This window comes from Haliotis asinina, chromosome 8 (assembly GCF_037392515.1).
Source record: "Haliotis asinina isolate JCU_RB_2024 chromosome 8, JCU_Hal_asi_v2, whole genome shotgun sequence".
In the NCBI taxonomy this organism is placed as follows: Eukaryota; Metazoa; Mollusca; class Gastropoda; order Lepetellida; family Haliotidae; genus Haliotis; species Haliotis asinina.
Genome location: NC_090287.1, coordinates 6,262,290 through 6,287,010, shown reverse-complemented (window position 1 = coordinate 6,287,010; position 24,721 = coordinate 6,262,290). Strand labels below are relative to the sequence as shown.

Sequence of the window (24,721 nt, the reverse complement as noted above, 5' to 3'; positions counted from 1 at the left end):
TTTCTTTTTTTATGGACACAGCTGCTTTACACAGCTGGTTTGAGACTTTGCTTTTCTCAATGACTTCAAGCAATTTGTGTCAAGACCCCACCCCACTCAACATGTGTTTCCTGCAAAACCCTGAACGTGACTCCAAGATACCCCTTATTACCAGGGATGAGTCGAAGTCAAGATAGCCTTTGTTCACGTTCGCAAACACTTACTTCATGGATATAGTCGGTATCAAGATTGTTAATAAATTCTTTCACATACAGATTATGCAAATGAAAATCTTGGAATGTGGGTGAATATACATAACATTGTAACCATTTCCAACAATCGTATCACATGCTCTTTAGATGCCAAACACACGTCATATAAATATTATATATTTCATCTATACATAGCATACAATGCTCTCTATAATTGCACATGGTCCTTATCACAACAGATAACTGTTAATGGCTGGTTGCATAGTAAATACCACATATTATCTCCCTTTGCAAGACTTCCCGTTGACACATTCATTTAAAGAAACAGCTATTGTGACCACTGATTCCCATTTAAGTCACCATGGCAACCATGGACAAACATAATAAAACAAAAGGTAGTTTCAAAATGAAACAGAACAACAAACAGCACAATGAAACTTCAGATACATTTTTCTCATAGAAGTTAAGTAACTGTTTTTTCATGTAAAGAAATGAAGTCATGTTATTTTATGAGCATTAATGGGCAGAGACCAACATAAAAATTATCATGATCTCAAGAATAGAAAGTGGGATTTCTTTTTTCCAAAGCTGTCTGAATTGTACGCCAGTCATTGTTGACAAAGCTGGCCTAAGACGTGGAGACCACAGCTGTTTCCCAATCAACATCATTGGCTTACACCAAGAGTGGCATGGTGCATGAAAAAGTTATTTCTCTAGAGTCCATTAGAATAAAAAAAAATAAAATGAAAAACATTAGGTGGGCTACATTTCAGTCAAAAGTAAAAAGGAGTTTGAAATTAATTTCATATGGATAGTTATAACTATAGCAACATAACACTTTCACTGTCTTGTTCACTGATAAACCCACAGCTATTCATGTACTACATCTGTATTATGCCCTGTAAACACGTTATTCTTCATTCTAGCATGTCATCATGGTTATATGCATATATACTCAGTAATAATTGTTTGATTTCTCTGCTAAATATGCCACTGGTTTCGGTGAGCATGTTTAGGGACAGACTCAGAACAACATATATTTCCTCTCTGAAAGTTCCCATTATTTGATCTTGTAAGAGTTTCAAATCAACTATCTGATCACAGTTACATATTCTATGACATACATCACAATCTAACAACTTTCCATCCGCTGAGTCTTGTCTTCACAGGGTGAGCCAACTGTTGTGTGCCTTCTTGCAGAATAGTTGATCTGTGCTGCATTCTGCTGGAAAGGCTTCTGGAGAGAGTGTTTGGTTGAAGACTAGTCACACTAGGGGCAGCATCACTTCCATTTTATAGACTGCAAGGCAAGGATCTATTTGTTATTTTCACAGATATTATCACAGTGTTTTATCAGCCTTACATCCCTGGCTGCCTCTTTGATATTCTCTATAACAGAAGTAAGATAATGGCATGTGATGATTCTCATTGACTTACCGAGCTCCGCAGAACATCCTGGGCATAGAGGGCTTCATGGGACCTCAGTGTCTGCGAGTACTTCTCTAACTGTGCCCGATCCTTCAGGGCAACCAGAGCCTGAAAGGAGGAGTAAGACCAATGGGACATGTGAGCAAACCGGGAAGAAAGACACAAAAATGTTGAAAGATGCAGAGCCTAGGTGATACATGAGTGACTGAGTGGCCCTTTGAGAAAGTCAGTGAGTGGCTGAGGGAGTGAGTGGGTGGTTGGAGGGTGTGAGTGGGTGGTTGAGGGTGTGAGTGGGTGGTTGGAGGGTGTGAGTAGGTGGTTGAGGGTGTGAGTGAGTGGCTGAGGGAGTGAGTGGGTGGTTGGAGGGTGTGAGTGGGTGATTGAGGGTGTGAGTGGGTGATTGAGGGTGTGAGTGGGTGGTTGAGGGAGTGAGTGTGTGGTTGGAGGGTGTGAGTAGGTGGCTGAGGGAGTGAGTAGGTGCTTGAGGGTGTGAGTGGGTGGTTGAGGGAATGAGTGTGTGGTTGGAGGGTGAGTGGGTGGTTGAGGGTGTGAGTGGGTGGTTGAGGGAGTGAGTGTGTGGTTGGAGGGTGTGAGTAGGTGGCTGAGGGAGTGAGTGGGTGGTTGAGGGAGTGAGTAGGTGGTTGAGGGTGTGAGTGAGTGGCTGAGGGAGTGAGTGTGTGGTTGGAGGGTGTGAGTGGGTGGTTGAGGGTGTGAGTGGGTGGTTGAGGGAGTGAGTGTGTGGTTGAGGGTGTGAGTAGGTGGCTGAGGGAGTGAGTGGGTGGTTGGAGGGTGTGAGTGGGTGGCTGAGGGAGTGAGTGGGTGGTTGAGGGAGTGAGTAGGTGGTTGAGGGTGTGAGTGGGTGGTTGAGGGAGTGAGTGTGTGGTTGAGGGTGTGAGTGGGTGGTTGAGGGAGTGAGTGGGTGGTTGGAGGGTGTGAGTGGGTGGTTGAGGGTGTGAGTGGGTGGTTGAGGGAGTGAGTGTGTGGTTGGAGGGTGTGAGTAGGTGGCTGAGGGAGTGAGTGGGTGGTTGAGGGTGTGAGTGGGTGGTTGAGGGAGTGAGTGTGTGGTTGGAGGGTGTGAGTAGGTGGCTGAGGGAGTGAGTGGGTGGTTGAGGGAGTGAGTAGGTGGTTGAGGGTGTGAGTGGGTGGTTGAGGGAGTGAGTGTGTGGTTGGAGGGTGTGAGTAGGTGGTTGAGGGTGTGAGTGGGTGGTTGAGGGAGTGAGTGTGTGGTTGAAGGTGTGAGTGGATGTCTGAGGGAGTGGATGAGTGGTTAAGGGCATGAGTTGGTGGGTGAGTGAGTGAGTGGGCAGGTGAGATTAAGAGAGTGAGTGGCAATATTTGGAACAGTATTCTAGTTGCAATACCTAATGAATGCACATGTAGTCTCATTTGATAATTTGATAACTTATGACCAACTGAAAAACAGGACAGGCACCTGCACAGATGACAGTCATGATGTGTGATCATCAACATGCATATACTTACATCTATCACAGCTTTAGGGCATTCCACTTTCCGTGCAATATTCAGTCTTTGGTCTAAATCTTCTATCAAGGCAACATACTTTGCTAAAACCTGAAAACCCAAATTATTTGACTGCATATTTTAAACACAAATTAACAAGCAATAATGACTGGACATGGTCATTAATGCTGCATTGCCCTAACTGCAGCCATATATAAAGTTATAGTTTCATCATGTCATGATATATACTACTCAGAATTAGTAAAGAAACCCTGAAAATATGAATCATGAGAAATTACACAATAGTTATATGAAATAATCAGGGGCTCCTTTCACAAAGCAAGCTTTACTGATTGGGCTAACCTTAACTCCCATGCTTTAACACTCCACTAAGGTTATCAAAGTGACTTATGATCACCTTAATACTTAGTGAAAGGAGGCCCGGCATTCTTCCACACCTTCTACACCTTATGAGGATCACTATTACAATGCAGTAAGTCACCTTGTGTGGTAGACAAAGACTCCTAAACTAACTGCAGTATACTCTGGTCAATATCTTGTGTATATATACATACATCATGCGGAGCCTTGTTCTTGTGCAGGATTTCTGACACTTTGTCAAAGCCTATTACAGCCTTCAGTTTTGTCCCTCCAAACCAGCCCTGCAGAATGAATATGGAATTCTTACATCATCACAATTAAGCATGTCAAAAATGCTTCCGATGGACAGGCATATGAGACAAATATTTGTCCAGCACTTACACGAATCCATGTGTCTGACGAGTGTAGCACCTACCTTGGAAGTAAGCAGTGCCTCTATGTCTTTCCACCGTCTCATCTTTGCCCTTGCTCCTAGTGCGCAGTGGAGAAACTGCTTGTCAGATATCTGGAAAACAGTTCACAGTAACAATAGAATATTGTAACTGAAGATCTGTGACACAATATGCAACAACAGAACTAAAAACATACAGTGATTGATACTATGAGCATCTAACTTCTTCTCTGTGATAAAATTAACACAATATCTTCATGTAATGCCTCAGCATAAAACTAAAAAGGCAAAATTTAAACAGGTGACTTTACACTTACATTATGTCTGGCTTTCAAAGCTTGGGGACTGGCTAAAGAATTCTGAAACAACAAATTTTTCTCACATATATAATAAACACATCAAAATTAAAGCTAAAGAATCATAAATATTCTATTACTTTTAAGGAGCTATGATATTTACTACCAGGCCATAACTCAGCACTTAAACCTAACATAACACAAAAGAAAACAACAACCAATTTGTGCCTAGGTTTAACCCCAAAGATGCAATTGTTTTTAATAAGCAGCCCCAATTTCTTCTGCGAACAAAAGTATAATCAAGCTACCAAGCACAAAACAGAGAAAGAACTCAGTGCTATGAACTCACCTCTCCAAGATCGTAGTGGTAAAGACAGAAGTAGTACAGGGTTGTTGTCACTGGCTGACCAAACAAGCTAGCACGACGGGGAAAGTCACGGAATATCTGGACCTGACCAGACGCTTCTGCTTTGGAATCATTTTCCTGCACAGGAATCAAAAGTAGACTCATAATATATCCTACAGGTATATGGGCATTACAGAACAAGACAGTCCAATAAACATAACACACCACAGTTTAATACCTCACTCTGACAGCCAGAGTTTCAGTCTGCCAGTCGCTGGCCAGAGAACTACAAGAACCATCTTTTAATGTACTTGGAAAAGATGCTGTTGGAGATGGGCATGGAATAAGAACTTCAGGTAGACTGAGAAGAAAACAGGATTTGTGTTTACATTTGATGATTTGCTGGAGATCAATTCTAATCAGGATCTTCAAGGGTCCTCATAGGAAAGTCTGGTAAACCACAGTTATAACCAGCCCAAAGGGGCCACTAACATTAACTGATTATTACCATAATGTGTTATGAGCATTTTAACTATTGTAATGTATACAGCAAGTGGTCTGAACCTTAATTCGGCTAAGTATATGGATCAGTTCATTATAAGCATGTTTGCTACTGTCTTTAGAATCTAAGAGACTACAGTGTAGAATCTGGAAGCATTCCTACCTCAACTGGCCTCTGTCTCTCCAACAGGTCAATCTGCTCCTGGAGCAGTGCTGCCTGGCGACTCAACTGAACTTCAGGCTGGAAGTGAGCCCTGCAACCACAACAACATGTCCCTCATTGCTACTGATCACTCCCTCTTTGGTCTTCACACTGGCACTTGGCCAAATGGTTCAAGTGTATGCTTGTCATCCTGAAGATCCAGGTTCAGCTCTCTTTATGGGTACAATGTATGAGGTCCATTTCTGGTGTCTGGAATATTCCTAATCACGTCCTAAAATCATACTCCCACATTCACACATTGGTCTCCAGACAGGGCATTATACAGAGCATTATAGTAGGAAATCTGTCAAAAGATTACTGGACAAGACAACTATTCCACAGCATTATTGTTTACCCACTTGTAATGTAAAACAACCACCTCCCAGCAGCATCAAGACAGCCTGTACATATCAAGTGTTACCAGTCAAACCAGTGACAGTGTGCACGCATCCATCCACCAATGACTGACAGTCTGACACAAGGTCTGATATTACATGAGGGCTTGTGTTCACATCAATTCAGGATTGGAATGTGAGTGGAGTTTAGTAATGACCACCTTGATGGTGAGATAGTTTTCTCAGCACAGTGAAGGAGGAAAACAAGGTGATGGAAAGCAGAAATCTATCATTTAAATCCAGAAACAGCTGATCCTTATATGTATCATAGATACTTATAGCCTCTTTCTCTTGCTTACCTGTAGCATGTCTTTAAAGTTGCAATCTTTACAGTTGGATCTTTAGACTGACAGGCTATTTTGTATTTAAACATCTGAAACAGACAGGCCAAAGCAGATAACTACATGGACATTACAATTACAGAAATCTTCAAAATTTAGTATAAAATGCCTGGAGGTCAAAACATTCAAGAGCAACAATCCACACACGCACATTTAGGTCACACTCAGGTCCTACACTCTGACTACCCAATATTCTTTAGTCAGCAATTATTTAGAGCCTAAAACTTGATAAAAAGTTAACAGAAATTCACTTTCATGCTCCAGTATAACAAATTTCAATCTCTATATTCCATTTTATCCAATGGGATTTATGTAATATATCATTTACACCTGTCGTTAATCTGTGTGTTTAAAAAATCCCATAGTTTGCTTCTGGCAAAAGCATGCTTTATTACAACAATACCATGTGTATTATATTTCAAAATGTTTCAACTCACCGAGGCTTCTTCCGATCTACCAAGCATCCTAAAATAAAAAAGTATCAGTCATTAATTGAAGACATAATGTCAGTCAGTGAGTTAAGTTTTACGCCACACTCAGCAATATTACAGCTATATGGCAGCGGTCTGAAAATAATCGAGTCTGGACCAGACAATCCAGTGATCAACAACATGAGCATCGATCTGCGCAATTGGGAACCAATGACATGTGCCAACCAAGTCAGCAAGCCTGACCACCCAATCCCGTTAGTCGCCGTTTACGACAAGCAAAGTCGCGTTTTATGGCAAGCATGGGTTGCTGAAGGCCTATTCTACCCCAGGACCGTCGCAGGTAAGACATCATGTCATGGATATTACGTTTGCATTCATTACAGATGACTATAGCAAAAAGTAATACCCTTGTTTAGGATTTTACAGATCCATTATCCAATGGATTCAATGAAAACCTACATTGCTATGTGTAAACTATAATACTGGCTATTGAAACTCATGTACATATTGATTGATTACATAGTTACGTACTATTTTTCAATTTTCAAATAGTCATTCTTCCACAAGTGTGATGCCAGTGTGAGTAAAGGTGTTTACTCGACCTCACTTGTTTCCTATCTTGACTAGTGTGGTTTTGATAACTAGCGTCACATAGTAATTTGGATTCAAGACAGACCTGTGAAGACATTCAACAATGCATTCAACAGGTCTTAATAATCATGTGTGAACTAACACCTATTATTGCACCTGTTACTTGTTATTGCAGCTCACTGTTATGAGAATAAACCAAAAACTATTGAAAGACAGCTGCACTAATGTTGTTGGTTGTGAGATGATGATTTCACAGTTCAGCACTGTGCAGGATAAGCATTTCAATTTGGATATCATCAGCTCTGAGCAGGATAAGCATTTCAATTTGGATATCATCAGCTCTGAGCAGGATAAGCATTTCAATTTGGATATCATCAGCTCTGAGCAGGATAAGCATTTCAATTTGGAAATCATCCTTTCACAATATATGTCATGAAATTTGGTAGAATATGTACACAAAAAAGAAATGAGACACTCTTAGATTCAGACTTGCACTGTAACATAGTACCTACCCAAGAAAGTCTACCATCTCTGCATGGTCATAATGATGCTTCAGATAAGACAGATAGTGATTGACAGCAACTGGGCGTCTCATCATTTCCAGGTTGAACAGAGACGCTTTAATGGTTTTCTTCAAAAATAGAATCACCTGCAATAATGAAGGGAATAAGATGTGTAGGTTGGAATATGGGCTGATACAAACACAACAATCATACAATTTTAAAATACTGAATGAGCCATTGGCTTGAGCAAGTGCCTTGCCACTTCAGTCGTCTTATAAAGGGTTGTCTGTTGCTTACACAAACTCAAAAACTGCACGCTGAACAGAACATGCTTAGTGGTACAAGAATTTCTGGTAACTCACAGCAATAATGGCATTCCCATCATGAGACTCTATGGCCTTGTCCAGCAGTGCCAGTTTGTCTCCTTTGGACTTGTACAACTCAAATGAGTAGGCCTGAGTATGGGAACAGAGTAGGGGTTCATTAGTTAAATAATGCAGAAAATATCCGAGGAACGTTGGTTTTCTAGGCCAAGCTGAAAAATAACACAGCCCATACAAACACTTGAAAGTGGATGTCATGTTTCACCAAAGAAACATGGATCATTCTGAGCAAATCTCCACAGGAGTGAGTGAGTTTAGTTTTATGCCACACTCAACAACACTCGAGCTATGTGGCGGCAGTCTGTAAATAGTCAAGTCTGAGCCAGACAATCCAGTGATTAATAGCATGAGCATCGATTTGCACAATTGGAAGTCAATGGCATATGCTACCCAAATAACCTTCATAGGAAGTATTGAGGCTTCTAAACTTGGTATGTAAGTGTGTGGCATGATAAGCAAACGCTTTAATCTGATTTCTTTGTATCAAAATCAAACATGAATGAAGAGTCCTGAATACATACCTGTCCAAGCACCATGTTCCTGATTGTATCCCCCACTGGCTGCTTCTTCCATCGCTCCCTCTTGGCAATCTGAAGCAGTGTGTACACATGGAGTGTTCAGTAACGGTATTTAGACAATTGAGACTTACTGCAAATTTCACCCGTAAAACACTGATGGATCGCTTAAATATTTCGAGACCATGAGGAAAATTTAACCTGGGACCTTGTAGTTGAAGTCCAATTTTTCACCATGAAAACACAAAAATGTTTCCAAAATGGAAATGGAGAGCAGATAGTTAGGCAGACAGGCAGACAGACACTACATTCAGGGTTTTTTTCAAACCTCAAAAAGGTGATTTTTCAGTGTCCTTTAGATTTTCACCCACATTGTCAGACATCACTCACCTGTAGTTCCTTCCTTAAGAAAATGATTTCCTTCTGGAGCTTATCAAGATCAGCGGAAGTTGGCTGCTTTCTGCCTGGAGTTGACGCATCTCTAACAACTGCAACATGTTTACATTCACACCTGGATTACCTAGTCGGGTTACCTGACACTGTTTTAAATGGTTCACTTTCATAACAGCAGGTCAGCTTGTTGTAGATGGAAAGCACGACGTGTAGCAGGTAATTGATGTTTAAAAACTTTTGATAAACCAAGAACACCAGGAAGGCCTCCAACTGAGTCTTAGAGAACAATAATCATATCACAGGATTCAAAACCATGATTGTTCTGGATTCAAGACCTGATCATTTCAGTTAAGAAGTGATCCCACAGACTAACATTAAACATTCAGATAATAAGCAAATACACTTTCCTGGCCGCGATTTTTCATCTCTCTCTCCACAGATGACACCCCGCCAGTCAGTGTGGTTAGTGGCATGTATGGATGAGGTGAAACACGACATGGTTCATGGACTCAACATCTCACTTACCATCCTCTATACTTGGGTCACTCACTCCTCGACTCATGTTGGCTTTGTTCACCCCAAACTGACCAACATTTCCTGCAATATTGGCAGAAGAACCAAACATCATACAAGAACCAAACAAACCACACAATTTGTCATATACTGTATCCTATTCCATCCCTATTTTCACATAATAGCAAATATTATTAACACATACAAAATTATTCATCAGTTGCTTTTCCAGCAAACATGACCTCTCCAAGAAAGTATCACGTGCTCATGGTATGTAGTATGTATCAGGTTAATTATGGTAGATGAGCAGCAGGAGTAGACAGGAGTAGACAAACTTCCTTGCTTAACTCACAGCATGGAGGAATGGCCATTGATAATTTACCACCTAGGCTCTGAGATCAGTTGTGAGTCATGCTAGACACTAATTATTTACCACCTAGGCTCTGAGATCAGTTGTAATTATTTACCAGCAAGGCACTGAGATCAGTTGTAATTATTTACCACCAAGGCTCTGAGATCGGTTGTAATTTTTTACCACCAAGGCTCTGAGATCGGTTGTGAGTCATGCTAGACACTAATTATTTACCACCAAGGCACTGAGATCAGTTGTAATTATTTACCACCAAGGCACTGAGATCAGTTGTAATTATTTACCACCAAGGCACTGAGATCAGTTGTAATTATTTACCACCAAGGCACTGAGATCAGTTGTAATTATTTACCACCAAGGCTCTGAGATCAGTTGTAATTATTTACCACCAAGGCTCTGAGATCGGTTGTGAGTCATGCCAGACACTAATTATTTACCACGAAGGCACTGAGATCAGTTGTAATTATTTACCACCAAGGCTCTGAGATCGGTTGTGAGTCATGCCAGACACTAATTATTTACCACCAAGGCACTGCGATCAGTTGTAATTATTTACCACCAAGGCTCTGAGATCGGTTGTGAGTCATGCTAGACACTAATTATTTACCACCAAGGCACTGAGATCGGCTGTAATTATTTACCACCAAGGCTCTGAGATCAGTTGTAATTATTTACCACCAAGGCTCTGAGATCGGTTGTGAGTCATGCTAGACACTAATTATTTACCACCTAGGCTCTGAGATCAGTTGTAATTATTTACCAGCAAGGCACTGAGATCAGTTGTAATTATTTACCACCAAGGCTCTGAGATCGGTTGTAATTTTTTACCACCAAGGCTCTGAGATCGGTTGTGAGTCATGCTAGACACTAATTATTTACCACCAAGGCACTGAGATCAGTTGTAATTATTTACCACCAAGGCACTGAGATCAGTTGTAATTATTTACCACCAAGGCACTGAGATCAGTTGTAATTATTTACCACCAAGGCACTGAGATCAGTTGTAATTATTTACCACCAAGGCTCTGAGATCGGTTGTAATTTTTTACCACCAAGGCTCTGAGATCGGTTGTGAGTCATGCTAGACACTAATTATTTACCACCAAGGCACTGAGATCAGTTGTAATTATTTACCACCAAGGCACTGAGATCAGTTGTAATTATTTACCACCAAGGCACTGAGATCAGTTGTAATTATTTACCACCAAGGCACTGAGATCAGTTGTAATTATTTACCACCAAGGCTCTGAGATCAGTTGTAATTATTTACCACCAAGGCACTGAGATCGGTTGTGAGTCATGCCAGACACTAATTATTTACCACGAAGGCACTGAGATCAGTTGTAATTATTTACCACCAAGGCTCTGAGATCGGTTGTGAGTCATGCCAGACACTAATTATTTACCACCAAGGCACTGCGATCAGTTGTAATTATTTACCACCAAGGCTCTGAGATCGGTTGTGAGTCATGCTAGACACTAATTATTTACCACCAAGGCACTGAGATCGGCTGTAATTATTTACCACCAAGGCTCTGAGATCAGTTGTAATTATTTACCACCAAGGCTCTGAGATCGGTTGTGAGTCATGCTGGACGCTTTCTCATATTTTCCATATGAAGCTGACGGTGCAGAGGGAGGGAGTGTGGTGGTTCGAACAGCATGGGAGGTAATTGGAACAGCCAAGTTTGAGAGGTCAGGAGCATTGGATTTGTGGTTATCTGCCCAAAGCAAAAAACAAGCCACTCTTTCAGCAAGTTCAGATTCATATGACGGTGTAACAATCCATGGTCACATAATGCAGTGGCATTAACACAATAATATAGTCAAAACAATACCAGTTTCCTTAAACCTTTCTATCCTTGGTTTCATGGTAGTTTTTACTGTAATGATTTTTTTCATATCATCAGGCTGAAAGACATCATAAACCATCATGATATCAATTAGAAGATTACTGTCAGATATAAATTGTAGAAAACCCAATTATATAACAATGCTGTCAAAACTTTACAATAACAATATTTCACAAAGTGTCTAAGAAAACTGCATTCTATAATATTGTCATATAACAAATCGACTTAATTCACAATACATCAAACAATAATATAACTTCTAAATTTGGAATTTGTCTGTAACTCTCAAGGTTCAAATCATATTATTGGGACTGAAAAAGTTTCAAAACCCTACCATTATATTGTCATGTTAAATGCACTGCGCTGCGCCACCATATATTGTTACAATTCTTCAGGGAAATAGTATCAAAGACTAACTCTCCGTAGAAGTTGATGCAACCATCGATACATTTATCATGGTGCCTCTCTTTGTGTTACCTTAGTAATCGATGAATGAAACATATATTTTCACGTACCATTCTGTTGAAATTCACATGTACCATACAACAGTTTCTCATTTATAACAATATCATGTATATATCATGTAGAGGAATATTAGTAATTAATGAAGTGTTATACATGCCAAACATGGAATAACTACCTTTCCTTTGTAAACATGTGCCTTGATTTTCGAAGCCCTCAGCGCTGAGATCGTCGTAAGTTAATGTGAATGTACAGCACTTACGACCATCTTAGTGCTAAGAGAACTTCGAATATCTAGGCTCTTATTCCCCTTGTAATACCTTACGTTTTCTACACAAGTCCATGCCAATAATTACTCAGCCATCTAATCATGTCTATTAATGCAATTCATCATGCTTATCATAACTTTTTACCATGGTTACATAAAGAATCAAAACTACGTACTATATTTAACCACAGGGTCTCCCTGCCAGTTGACCAAGTCAAACTCCTCCTCATCTTCATCATCAAGAGTTTCTGATGTTGTCAGAATCTTTTTTGCAGTCTCAAAACTAACCTAAACATTCCAGAAACATAAGACGGCTATTAAACAGGAGTGGGTATTGCGAAGAACATTCAAATATGTGAAAACATATATTGTGCTATGCATTCCAATATATTGCAAGAACTTTCATTTTAACAAAAGATTACTTATAACCAACACAAACACAACAAAATGTGTACAAACATCACAAAATCACTTTGCTGAATTAAGCTTTAACAAGCGTTTGCCACTAACATTTTAATGTCCCCCGCCGCTAAAGAAGAATGGTATGTTTATAACATATTCACTACTCTTTACTTTTTGCTCACACACAAAATACGTGAAATGACTGGTGTCTGAATAATCATGATAATAAGCTGTCAACAGAATTGAGGACACTGGTTGCAATGTTTAATGGAAAACTGCATTAACATAAGTGAAAAGTGGAAAAAGTATTGTGGTCATATTGAAAATAAGATCAAAGTCACCCAAATCAGCTGGTGTTTGCACAATTCCCTTATGCAGACTTACCAAATGTAGGCTGTCACTAAATTTGAAGACATCAAATAAAGTAGTTCATGACATATGTTAAAGAGTGTTCAAAGTGTCATAGTGACCTTGACAATAAGTTCAAGGTCACAAAACTGACTAGTATCTGCATATTTCCCCAATGTAGACTGTCATCAAATTTGAAGATATTGGGTACAATAGTTCATGAAATACTGCCAAAACAAGATTCTGAATGGTGGTGACCTTGAAAATAAGCTCAAGGTCACCCAAACTGACTGGTGTTTCCATGATCCTCCAATGTAGGCTGTCACCAAATTTGAAGATATTGGGTACAACAGTTCATGAGATATCGCATTAACAAGAATTGGGATGTACATACGTGCGTACGGATGTACGTACGTACAGACGCCGCTGAATACATAGTCTGTTTTGCGGCAAGGGACAATAGAAACCTTTAATCATGACAAACTAAAACTGTACACTCACATACAGTCGATTCGTGGATATAACGGAAATGCAGCGGAATTGATATTTTTTATATGCACTGATTATTTTAATCATTCATTCAGCAAATTGAAAATGCCAAATATTCCACTCATGAAAGAAACATTTGTTTACAGAAGCCATTTGCAAGCATCATCCATTCATGTGCCCATAAAATGTGACGTCACCTTTTTTCGTGGATTACATAGCTGGTTATTTTATATCACTATGTACGAAAACCCACGGCAGTAAGTGCTGGCACCAAGGAAAGTAGACGAGAAACGTGAAGGTTGGAGCTAAGGGTATCTCCTTTAGTAGGCTTTACATGACATTTTGTAAACACATAAAAATTATATTTTGTGTACTTACGCGTAATGCAGAGATTTTTTCAACAAAGCATGGCATTGCACGTACATCAAAAAACTTAATTTACAAGTTGGCATAATAATTTCCGCAATCCACAAATTCATGAATCCATTGATCCATGAATTTAGGTTTTGGCTCTGTACATAATATTTGGCCCAATAGAAACAAGGAAAAGAACAAATTAACATAAGCACTACGGTTACTGTCTTGAACTAGTTTCTCCAATCTCAGAAAAATAGAAAAAAAATCCTGGAGATTTTAGACAGCAATGTGACCTGTTCATTACATTTAATACATTCAGATCAAAAACACTGCAAAACACTTGAACTAAAATTAAGAACACAACGTCCAACCTAACTTAACTTGACTTTAAGTGTAAAACACAGAAATATATGGACAAACAATTGAGAGAAACATGTGCAACAGAAGAAAATAAGATAGAAATCTACTTACATCATCATCAAAGATGTTTTTCCTACTTGGTCCTTTCCTTGCTGAGGAATCACCCCAGTAGTCATCTGCATCTTCAGATGGCTGAAGGAAGTACAATAAACAGATATAATGTGTGCACATCTGCAAGAAGGCATTTTACCTGACACTGTCCAAACATACAGGTAATTGCGCTGTGTCTATGCTGATAAATACTGAACATTTGCGCAGTCATCATTTGTCACATGCACCTTTCTATTAGCACTTAACAAACATAAGCAGTGACAAATATATGTGCTGCACATACCAAATTATGACAGTGTCAGTTAGTCCACTGTAAGATTGGCAACACTTTATTTATACCGGTACCACTGTTTTTAGATATAGGATATGTGGACATAGGAGTCACTAACCCTAGCCCGACCCTAACCTGGAACCATAAGTGTCCTTCCGATAATGAGCAGAAAATATGTTTGGTGGTACTGGTATAAGAAAAGCTATTTTAAGATAGTAAGATTTGATATTTTCGGGGAATTCAAAAACACAAACACATGCAAACTTGTGAGTATGAATATGAATGCCTGTTTTGTGAAGTTTGGAGACAATGTCTCTGTTAATAACTTACTTAACTTAACTCAAGACATTGGTCAACAAACTTCAAACTCACATGGGTTACACAACTACCAAAACATCTTGAGAGTAATACATTTTACGGAAGCCGTTCCGAACATATTCCCCCTTATATTTCATTCTACTCTTATCATATTACCTGAATTTCAAATTCTTCATCTGATAAGGATGCATTACCAGTGCTTACCAAAACAAATCATTAAAAATGCCAATACAACTTATTAAGTTGAAAAAAAAATGTCATGAAAAAAAGCCAGCAAAATCAGAGTTTAAACAATTCGAACTTTCCCCCAGTGCTAAGGGAAAAACTGGTTCCAACAGCTGTGCTGCATTGCGCTCATAACATATGCACAGTGAATAGGTTCACGATGCTTGAAACAGTATGCCTGCCCAGAGTATGAGGATGTGAGCTGTAGTCTAATCTTGGTTGCATACACAAACGAGTGAATAATCTACTTGTTACATTAAAAAAACATAATGTTGATTGTGATAAGCAGACTCTGTCACGAAGAAAACTCAATGTCTGATTTAATGACACATATATGTTTGTATGTCTATCTGCTAATGACAATATGCAAAGCACAACTTCAATCACTGACCACATGCAATTAACACCTATCGGGTTTATACGTTAAAAACAAAGAACCGGTTAAGCATATTAGCAAATGAACCAGAGGCCAATGAAAAAGCTTTGTTACATTGGAGTGCACAAACATCAGCTCTGGCTGGGTTCGGTATCGTGGCTGCTTCGTTTCAAGGCAGGTAAACCCAAGGACAAAATATTGCACTTTTGATTTGCAGTTATATGCTTAAAATTTTGTTTATTTGTTTTTTCTTAATCAGCAATGCATTTTATATATCATGAAAAAGTGATAACTGTGTTTTGATAGTTTGATTTTTTGGTTGCATGTGACCTTTAAGGACTGTTGAATGAAAATCAGACTATAAAGTTTAAGTTAGATAGTATAAGGTTTGTTATGGTAATTAGGAGATAAACATCATGCATTGGTCAATTTCCGGGAGTTATTGAGTATTTGAAGCATGGGAATGCATTTGGAACCAATGGCGTCAACCGGAGGTTTCAAATGAAATATTCCTGTGCTTCAAATACTCCATAACACCCGGAAATTGACCAACACATGATGTTTATCGACATTGTAAACAAAAAAGTAAACCAAAGGGTTTTTACTGTCTGCACTCGTTTACATCGAGTAGGGGTACAGCAGTGAAGTGGCATCAGCTGGCTGTTTCAGCTGGTTCCCATGGTAGCATCTGGAATTGCTCATTTGTGACGTCATTCTAACTTTACGTCACAATATGCTTTGCATGACATCACCACTGTTGATGACACAACAAAACAATTGTTTACGTGTCAATACCCAGTGAATAGTCTTGCAGTTTCCGGGAATTTAATACCATTTGATCATGTTGTTCAATCAATCAGATTACAGAACACAGTAACTTTTGGTTTACAATATTTTGTCAACATACTGTTACCCAAACAAGAAACACATGTCATGTAATTCTATCATACACATCCTCTTAGGTTTCAGAATTATCTGTTGTTTGTTGTGACAAATCTCTGTAAATGACTATTAATTTTATTTTAAGAGCTTTAAGTGGTGTTAAACTTTTACAAGCAACAAATCAATACATTCACATATATAACATGACTCCCAGCACTGACTGATGGACATATTTCATAAGGGGTAAATATTTTATTTCAAGCAATGATGTCTGGTGTTTCTGCTGCAACTGACTAACTGTTTGAATAATATGTAAGTTTACATAAAAACATAGTGTCAGAATATAAAACAAAATGAAGACAAAGACATCAATATCCCCCGCAATGGCAAAATATCCTTCATGAATATGTCTACAAGTTTTGATTAAGCAAAAAGGTTTTGGTGGGTATGTAGAAAAGTGGAAGAGGAGTAATTAAAGGTTCTTAAAGTTCTGCTCCTGAAAGAAGCACAACCAGAAATATCAGTCTCAATGACACTTGATGCAATGGAAATGCTAAAATACTTTATTCAGAAATCCAAAACTACCAAAAGGTATCAGTACAGCGCCAGACCAAGCTATGTACCAAGTTTGGTGAAGAAACAGGAAACGGTTTTAGACTTCTGCTAATTTCAGTTGAAGTCAAACTTGTTGCCATGGAAATGCCAAAAATAATTTTATTTAGAAATCGAGAACTACCAAAAGGCACCAGTACACCACTATGTCTATATGCCAAGTTTGGTGAAGAAACATTGAACGGTTTGAAAGTTATGCTCCAGAAAAGAGAAATGTGCACAGACAGACACACAGACAGATAGCATTTTAATACCCCCCCCCCCCCCCCCCCCCCCATGGGGTAAAAATGGATTCCCATAAGTGAGGAATCGATGCTCAAAACTTAATTTATATATTTTTAACTACATTTTACATTCTACATGGAATTTCTTCAATTGTCAGGGATGAGTAATAATCACAAATTGGGGTATACTCGTTGGTTGTAGGTGTATCTCCGAGTTTATTACAATAAGTTCGGTGGTAGTATGGGAACTATTTGTAAACTTAGAATTATCCTTGAAATAACATAAGAGTTGATAATACTGTATACAAAAGAAATTTTCATTATTTCATAGATGCTACAACACCCGAGACTTGCGCTGTATGTTTTCTCATAGGAAATGCTGTGACAATATAACAATTTTTCATGGCATGTCCTCCATTATCTTCTATTGTGTCCAATGCACTTCGAAATTAAACAAACAATGCTTTTCTAATAAAAAAATCTGAGCCAAACATGTCAGTTAAGGGCTCTTTGATGTAAATGATAATTTTTTCAAGGAAAGTAAGAAGGGCAATGCACCAGCATTCCCATTGAGTCGGGAACCCAACCGAAAGCAAGAAGTTGGACCATTGCTTATATCATTTGACAAGGAGAGTTATCACCCTTCGCAAGAAAAAGATCACGTACCACTCAGCTTACCCAACAGAAGTTCCCATTTGGCATTTTTCATGTTTGGAGTACTCAACTTTATAAATAAAGGCCTGATGTGCAGATGTATTGGTTGTTACGTTCTACGTGCAGGAAAGTGCAGTAAGAGGAATTATGAGCTGACTTACAAAAATCAAACACTGATCAAGGATTTACCGATAACACGCTTATTGACTAATAACATTATCTTCCACAGCGGATTTGTCAAAAGGTAGTGTTCATGTGTGAGGATTTGATAATCTACTGAATATACCCTGTCCCTGTGTGAAAACAACATCCTTCCTTCAGCATGTCAAAGGATTCACTGCCAATACGTTGATTGATTGATTGCTCACTATACATATTATCTAATTAAATTACTTAGAATGGCAGACATCATACATTTAGTTGCCAGGTGTGCTATCTTGACCAATGAGACTTTACACCAATGTGGAAAACCTGTATCTCTTTTTCGCATATTAGACTGTTAAAAGACACATGAAAGGGAGCATGAATATTTACCAGCTACAGATGAATGGCATATCGTTCTTTTACCTTTTAAGTGAATATGGATGGATACATTCTTGAACAGGGTAATAGCCTGACATCATTGTTATATATTTAGTCTGTTTAAAGTTTAATATTTGCATTTTGTTTTCATTCATTTGTTGAAGCAATCATCTGTATGGCAGACAACATACACTAGGCCACGTTTAGGTTGAGTGTCTGAAGTATGATTTACATTGGCAATCTATACAATGTTTAGATATTACAGTCATGTATTAAACATATACATTAAATAAACTTCAAAGTGATTTCATTTGTCATAGTCATAGTCTGTTCCGTTTTGGACTTACAACAGACATCTCATTTCTGCAAAATCTCTCCTCAGTAAAATCTGTTTTTCTACATTTCCTATTTCAATACCAGTACTTTATGCTGACAGTTGGAACAGAACTTTGAGATCCCATGTTGACAGACAGAAACAATGTTAGCAATATAACTGCTCCTGGAAAACTGCACTCTTACTAACATTTGCTTATGGACACACATAGATTACAGGCTGGGAAAGCCAGAATTCCAAAACAGATAGCCTAAATTGATTACGATATGGCTCTCCCAGTCATAGTTATTGTATTCAGATTGAAACAGGTTTTATTCCTATAATTACCTCAGTATAATATGTTACTAGGTATATTACATTCAATAATAACACATAGTAAGAAATCACCACATGTAAAACATAATGATAATGCTGAAGTTTGTTGCCATGATCATCCCTACTGAGAAACAAGCCCATTCACAAAACATTCTTGTTATAACCCCTACCCCCAACCCACTGCAGGTGAAGTAGGTCAACCATGTGGTTGGTATACTGAAAGTCTCAGGACAGCCACCTCTGTGAGAGACTGCTTGCTCTGAAATAGCTTCACTATGTCATAAATGTTAGGTTGGCACCTCTGAACAAATTTCTTTCTTTCACCGTGACTGCTCATACACTGAAAGTACCAACTGAGTGTCTGTCAGCTAAGTGTATAAGAAGTACGCCTTTGATTTCTAACATCACCATGCTTGGAGGAACAAAATCATTTAGATTACTATAAAGATCACATATACTCTAAGGGGTGCAAATACATAAATCCCATACTGGCATCGTCATAAATGAAACCCCATCATTAAAACTACCCATTTCGCTCTTCAATTACCTTAAATCAATCTTTTTGACAACAGTGCACAATTCTCAGCCGCGAATGAAATTTCAACCAATGAGAGCAGCGCGTCTCCGTGACGTAATATCAGGTGTAGATTTGAGGGCCTATGCAGAACTGACCTACATTTCGGGGGGTAAAGTTAAACTATTTCGTTTACAGGTTTGTACAATCTACAATCATTTAGTTTTGTTTCCTGCTTTACCTAGTTTCCGCGTCACAACCCTTGTTTTGACTATTCTGTCAAAATCACTTGGTGTCGATAGGTTGTAATCCGTGTTATGTGGTATAAACCTACACATTATTTTTCATCATTCACTTGACACTCAGTTAATGAACGTATAACAGGTATAATTAGTGGTAACGCCACTTAGATTACCCGACAAAGGTGCCCATTTGGCATTTCTTATGACCAGATCGATCAAATGATTAACCAATAACACGCTTTTTAATTAATTACTTTATGCGAATTGAAATGAGGATTTGTCAAAAGGTAGTGTTTATGTATGTACATTTACTAATCGATACTGAATATAGTCTGTCGTGTCTGTGTCGGTGTAAAAACAGCATTCTTTCAATCCATTGATTGATTGCTCATTACTGGCTCACTAAATTACTTTTTTAAAGAGAATGACGGACATTATGAGACTACACCAGTGTGAAAAACCTGAAACGATACATTGTTTTTTCGTATATTATCATTAGACTGTTAATAGACACATCACTTGGGAAATCTGCGAATGAATGGTATATCAATCATTTTTGTGGATACTGATGGATGCTTTCCTCGAACAAGGTAATACTAATACTTGAAAGACATTGCTGCTGTAACTTTAATTTGTTTTAATTTTAACATTTGCATTTTGTTTTTGTTAAGTTGTCATAGCATTCAATAGAATCATTGTTTTCATCATGAAGTGTAATGATACAGACAGCATACATTAGGGCATGCGTGCAAAAAATGATTCACATAGGCAAACCATAAAAAGTAGATATTTCATTCCTGTTATACATTCGCTCTAAGTATCAGCAGATCACTTATTCTTATTAAGTTTCAAAATGCATACAGGTATGATTATAAAGTAATTAGGATTACAAGACCAAATATAAAGATGTACATTGACAAGTGTCTACATGTGAACATTTAGAAACCATGTGAATTTAGCAAGTTAAGAAAGTTATCGCTAAGTATTTTCACTTTGACCCCCACTGCGCTTCCATGGAAGAAGTTGTCATGTTACAAGTTGTGTCATGCAAAATCCTTTTGGCCATGATTCAAATACATATTTAACTACTAGTAGAAAGTAGTTTTGATTTTCTAACTTGATGAAAACAAACAATAATCTCATTAATTCTAACGGACTTAAGCCCATGAATTCACGATTTTCAAAAATGTCGGAGCCCTGTCTGAAGATAAATGCTATTAAAGTTTGTTTTCATCGACTTACAAAATCAAAATTACTTTCTTCTGATAGTAACGTATGTATTTGATGGATGGAAAATAGGATTTTGCAGGACATTGCTTGTAACATAACAATTTCACTCATGGAAGCAAGGCAGGGGGTCAATTTAATGTTACTTACAATAATATTGTCACTTCGACCGCAACCTAGCCTCCAAGGAAGAAATCGTTATGATCATGCAAAATCTTTCGATCAGCAATGTGTAATAAGTAGTCTTGATTTAATAACTGGATGAAAACAAATCTCAATAGCATTTTCTATCCAGGAAGCGAGATAGGGGGCAAACAATCCTGTTTAGTGTATACCACAGCCTTCCACAATGCTCACTTCACACACACAAACAACCCATTAAACACAAACTAAGGGATCTGGTGGAAATCTGTGCATAGTCTCTCTGAGTAGCAACTGACAGCAACACAACAATTTGGCATGTCTTTGTTGACGTCGAGTAATCAGCTAAGTGACGAGCTTCCTACACATTTTCGTTGGCAAGCGAGTGTCAAGCAAATTGAATTTTTGACAACTTTTAATCGCTCGGTATGAATTAACCATAAGTTTTTGAAAGAATGAGTTTGGTGTTCCACTTAAGACTATCCACAAGTCTTTCATATGTAATGGTAGTACAAACAAATGAGTTTACTCGTCCTTTAATTATTGCAAAACAAGGCGCTTATGAGTAGGAAAGATTATTCGTTTCTTGTGAAAACAGTATAATACATGGGGACACTTTCTACCAGTATTGCTGAACACCACACTTGGGAGTAGGAGAGATTATTCGCTTTCTTCTAATATACTGGCGTCTCCTATTCTCTCGGTACTTATGAATAACAGCTGAAAAAATAATATAAACAGTTCTTTTCGTATGTATGCTTGTTGTTTTAAAATGGAGAGATTCCCCCCCTAACATCTGCATCAATCAACTGCTTGATCCATCAAGTGTATTATCTCATTTGATGAAAAACATGGTCGTCCGTCGCTGACTTTTCGAGGCGTCTCCTATTCTCGTGGTACAACGAGATAATAACGTTATTTCGTGTAAGGAAGGGGAATTCTATCGGGAAGGGCAGGGAAAAGTTACGATTTTTCCAAGTGGGTTAAAACTCACAAATATTCTTTACATTGCAAAATTTTGATACAATCATCCCTCACAATAACGCGCTTCGCGATACTGCGGGTTCGGTTAAACCACCGGGTAATCTGTGACTCCCATAAAAAGGCTGTACTGCGATCACACCCCTTCACAAAATAGAGAATAGCTCATCAACAAATCCACTGCTGCGCTCTTATAACTTATGTAAACTAGTGAAATTCAGTGCGGGTGGCAACTGACAGTGTTTATCGTACATATCCATTGTGTTTCACATGCTTAAAACATGCAGGGTTTTCTCAAGAAATAATCATACCAACATCGTAGTAGTAACTTATGAAAGACAAGACAAGCTATCAGTCGAGTTATGACGAGTACTCACAATGTTTGCTGTGATGCAACACACCACGCTTTAGCGCGGTAAGACAGAGTCATCCCAGGATGTATGGTGTCAGAAACTACATTTTATTTGATTAAATTCAATCCCAATTTTATTTATTAAAACTGTTGACAGAAACAACGGAAACACCTTGAGAGCATTCCCTCATTCCATACGCATACAACTTCCGCTTACCTCATTCGTGAGTGTCCGTTTTTCGCGCCTACCTAGATAGCACCAATTTCACATTATTCTTAGCAGTCACCAACAGATTAGTCTCGTAATCCATGGACTCCGAGACCCGCGTTATTGACTCCCTGAAGTCAGTTTCAACAATGAAATGGGCGAAATTTTGTCTTTTTACAATCAAAGTATCGCAGGAAGTCAGCAGTGACTTGTCAAACTGTCTCCTACGTAAATTGTTTCAAGACAGGTAACGGCCTGTGTTCATTGTTATGTTAAATGTTTACAGAAAACTTGCATTATATACTACAGATAGCAATATAAATAATCTGTTACAATAACAGCTTAATATGTAAAACATTCTGATAATGGAATAGAAGTTCTTTGATGTAATATTATCGGATCATTTTTACCTGAATCACCTGTACATTGGACCAAAACATCTGTGCACAGCTGATCGCTATTTCCGGCTTAGTTGAATAACAACAAAGACGTATATTCACATGAATATACATGTTTGATAACAGGTAGCATAACTGGTACAACAATCAAGTTATCATGTCTGGTGATTTGTGATTGCAAGTTACCCTTACATATATATATTTTCATTTTCAAAGTTTGTTTATTTTCACCTTCAACGATACGATATATTTTTTACTGGACCCAATTCACGAAATAGCATTTTTTGTTATTTCCTTGGAATATGCGATCTTACTCGGCCTTTGTTTCACATTATGTAATAGGTACTATAACGCGGTGTCTAATGACGCGGGGGGTCTTCCGTGGACCCCAAGACCCGCGTTATGGCGAGAGATGACTGTAATTCACAGACTTGGGCCACTTCCTAGTTACTGGTCAATGATGTAAACAACCGCTACGTATCACACATCGGCGACCTCGGCAGAAAATGTGTTTACCGTGAGAATAGGAAACCCGCCAGAATAGGAGACGGCCCTATACATAGCGACACTTTCTTACACGTTACGGTAATCCACTAATTCACCTAATGGAAATGTGGTCATTTTTAAAATGTGGCTCTCCTGGCCTGTCACGCGCGCATTTGAACGGTCCGTCTTGTTGGGTGGGCGTGTTAAAAGCACGACGCGTGAGTTCACTGGTAAAGGTATGCACACCACTCACCAACAATCCAAGGTTCTCTGAAATGACAGCTGGGGCTGAGTTTTTTGCGCTAAAGTACTAATTGCATATTAATTTTTGAGTGAGTAAATAGACTCTTCCTAATGCTGTATGCAATGAATTATTGTTAAACAATCCACATACCTTTCTCGTAGCGGCCATTTTCGATTTCAGCGCCACCTGGTGGAAGCGACAGTGCGATAATAAAAATCCGGACGAATCGAATCTGTTAAAGGTCACATGCAACCAAAAAATCAAACATAATTAAAACACATTTATCACTTATTTATGACATATAATATACATTGCTGCTTTTAAAAAAACAAATAAACACAATTATAAGCGTACAATCGAAATACACGTCTGAATGATTTTGATCGCTTCCCTGCGAAAATGAAATAGGCGTTCGGTTTCAGATGAAATTTATAGGATTTCCAATTCGGTAAAACATTGACACTACTTTCACACTCTCTGGATCAGCATCTTAATTCATCTATCAACACATATATACGAGACATCCATGCTGAAGATTTCGTTCGGGTGAAGAAAACAAAATTACGTATTACAGAGAGAAAGAATGAAACCGATGGTAACGCATGACGTGTATTGTGACCTTAAAGCTAGAATGGTCTTAAGTGTTGAATAAACATGAATATTTCATTCCAGTTTTAAGGTCACAACAGCCTGCGCGCGCCTGTCCAAAAAGGTAATGCGATGTGTACATGTGCACGACTCAAACCTTTACCCAATTACGATGGAAGGGAGATAACTCTAAATTTGTTTGTTCTTGTGTCGTCCGCAAAATCAAGCGATGGCTACGAAAAGATTTTACTCTCTTTCCAGTAGATGAATTTTGACTAAACGTTCAGTTGTAGTTTCTGTGTATACTAAGAAGGAGAATTACATC

General features: G+C 38.5%; 1 protein-coding gene across 1 annotated transcript; it reads right to left on the bottom strand.

Annotated features, from left to right (window-relative positions):
• On the bottom strand, positions 1–23,990 carry LOC137294563 (spermatogenesis-defective protein 39 homolog). Its single transcript, XM_067825607.1, has 19 exons — positions 23,959–23,990; positions 14,283–14,363; positions 12,392–12,503; positions 11,192–11,353; positions 9,275–9,346; positions 8,747–8,844; positions 8,363–8,431; positions 7,821–7,913; positions 7,468–7,604; positions 6,371–6,398; positions 5,892–5,965; positions 5,159–5,249; positions 4,498–4,632; positions 4,170–4,211; positions 3,877–3,966; positions 3,656–3,742; positions 3,102–3,191; positions 1,629–1,727; positions 1–1,491 (listed from the first exon to the last, which is right to left on the bottom strand). The coding sequence occupies exons 1-19, from the start codon at positions 23,974–23,976 to the stop codon at positions 1,474–1,476; spliced, it is 1,596 nt and encodes a 531-aa protein (XP_067681708.1). The 5' UTR covers positions 23,977–23,990; the 3' UTR covers positions 1–1,473.
• Between the last annotated feature and the right edge of the window lie 731 nt (positions 23,991–24,721).

What these genes read in the sequence shown, in the direction of transcription:
- LOC137294563 (XM_067825607.1), bottom strand. An exon ending in AAAACATCTTTGATGATGAT is followed by an intron (nt 12,504 to 14,282) that starts GTAAGTAGATTT and finishes TGGAATGTTTAG; the next exon opens with GTTAGTTTTGAGACTGCAAA. An exon ending in ACCACTACGATCTTGGAGAG is followed by an intron (nt 4,212 to 4,497) that starts GTGAGTTCATAG and finishes TTGTTGTTTCAG; the next exon opens with AATTCTTTAGCCAGTCCCCA.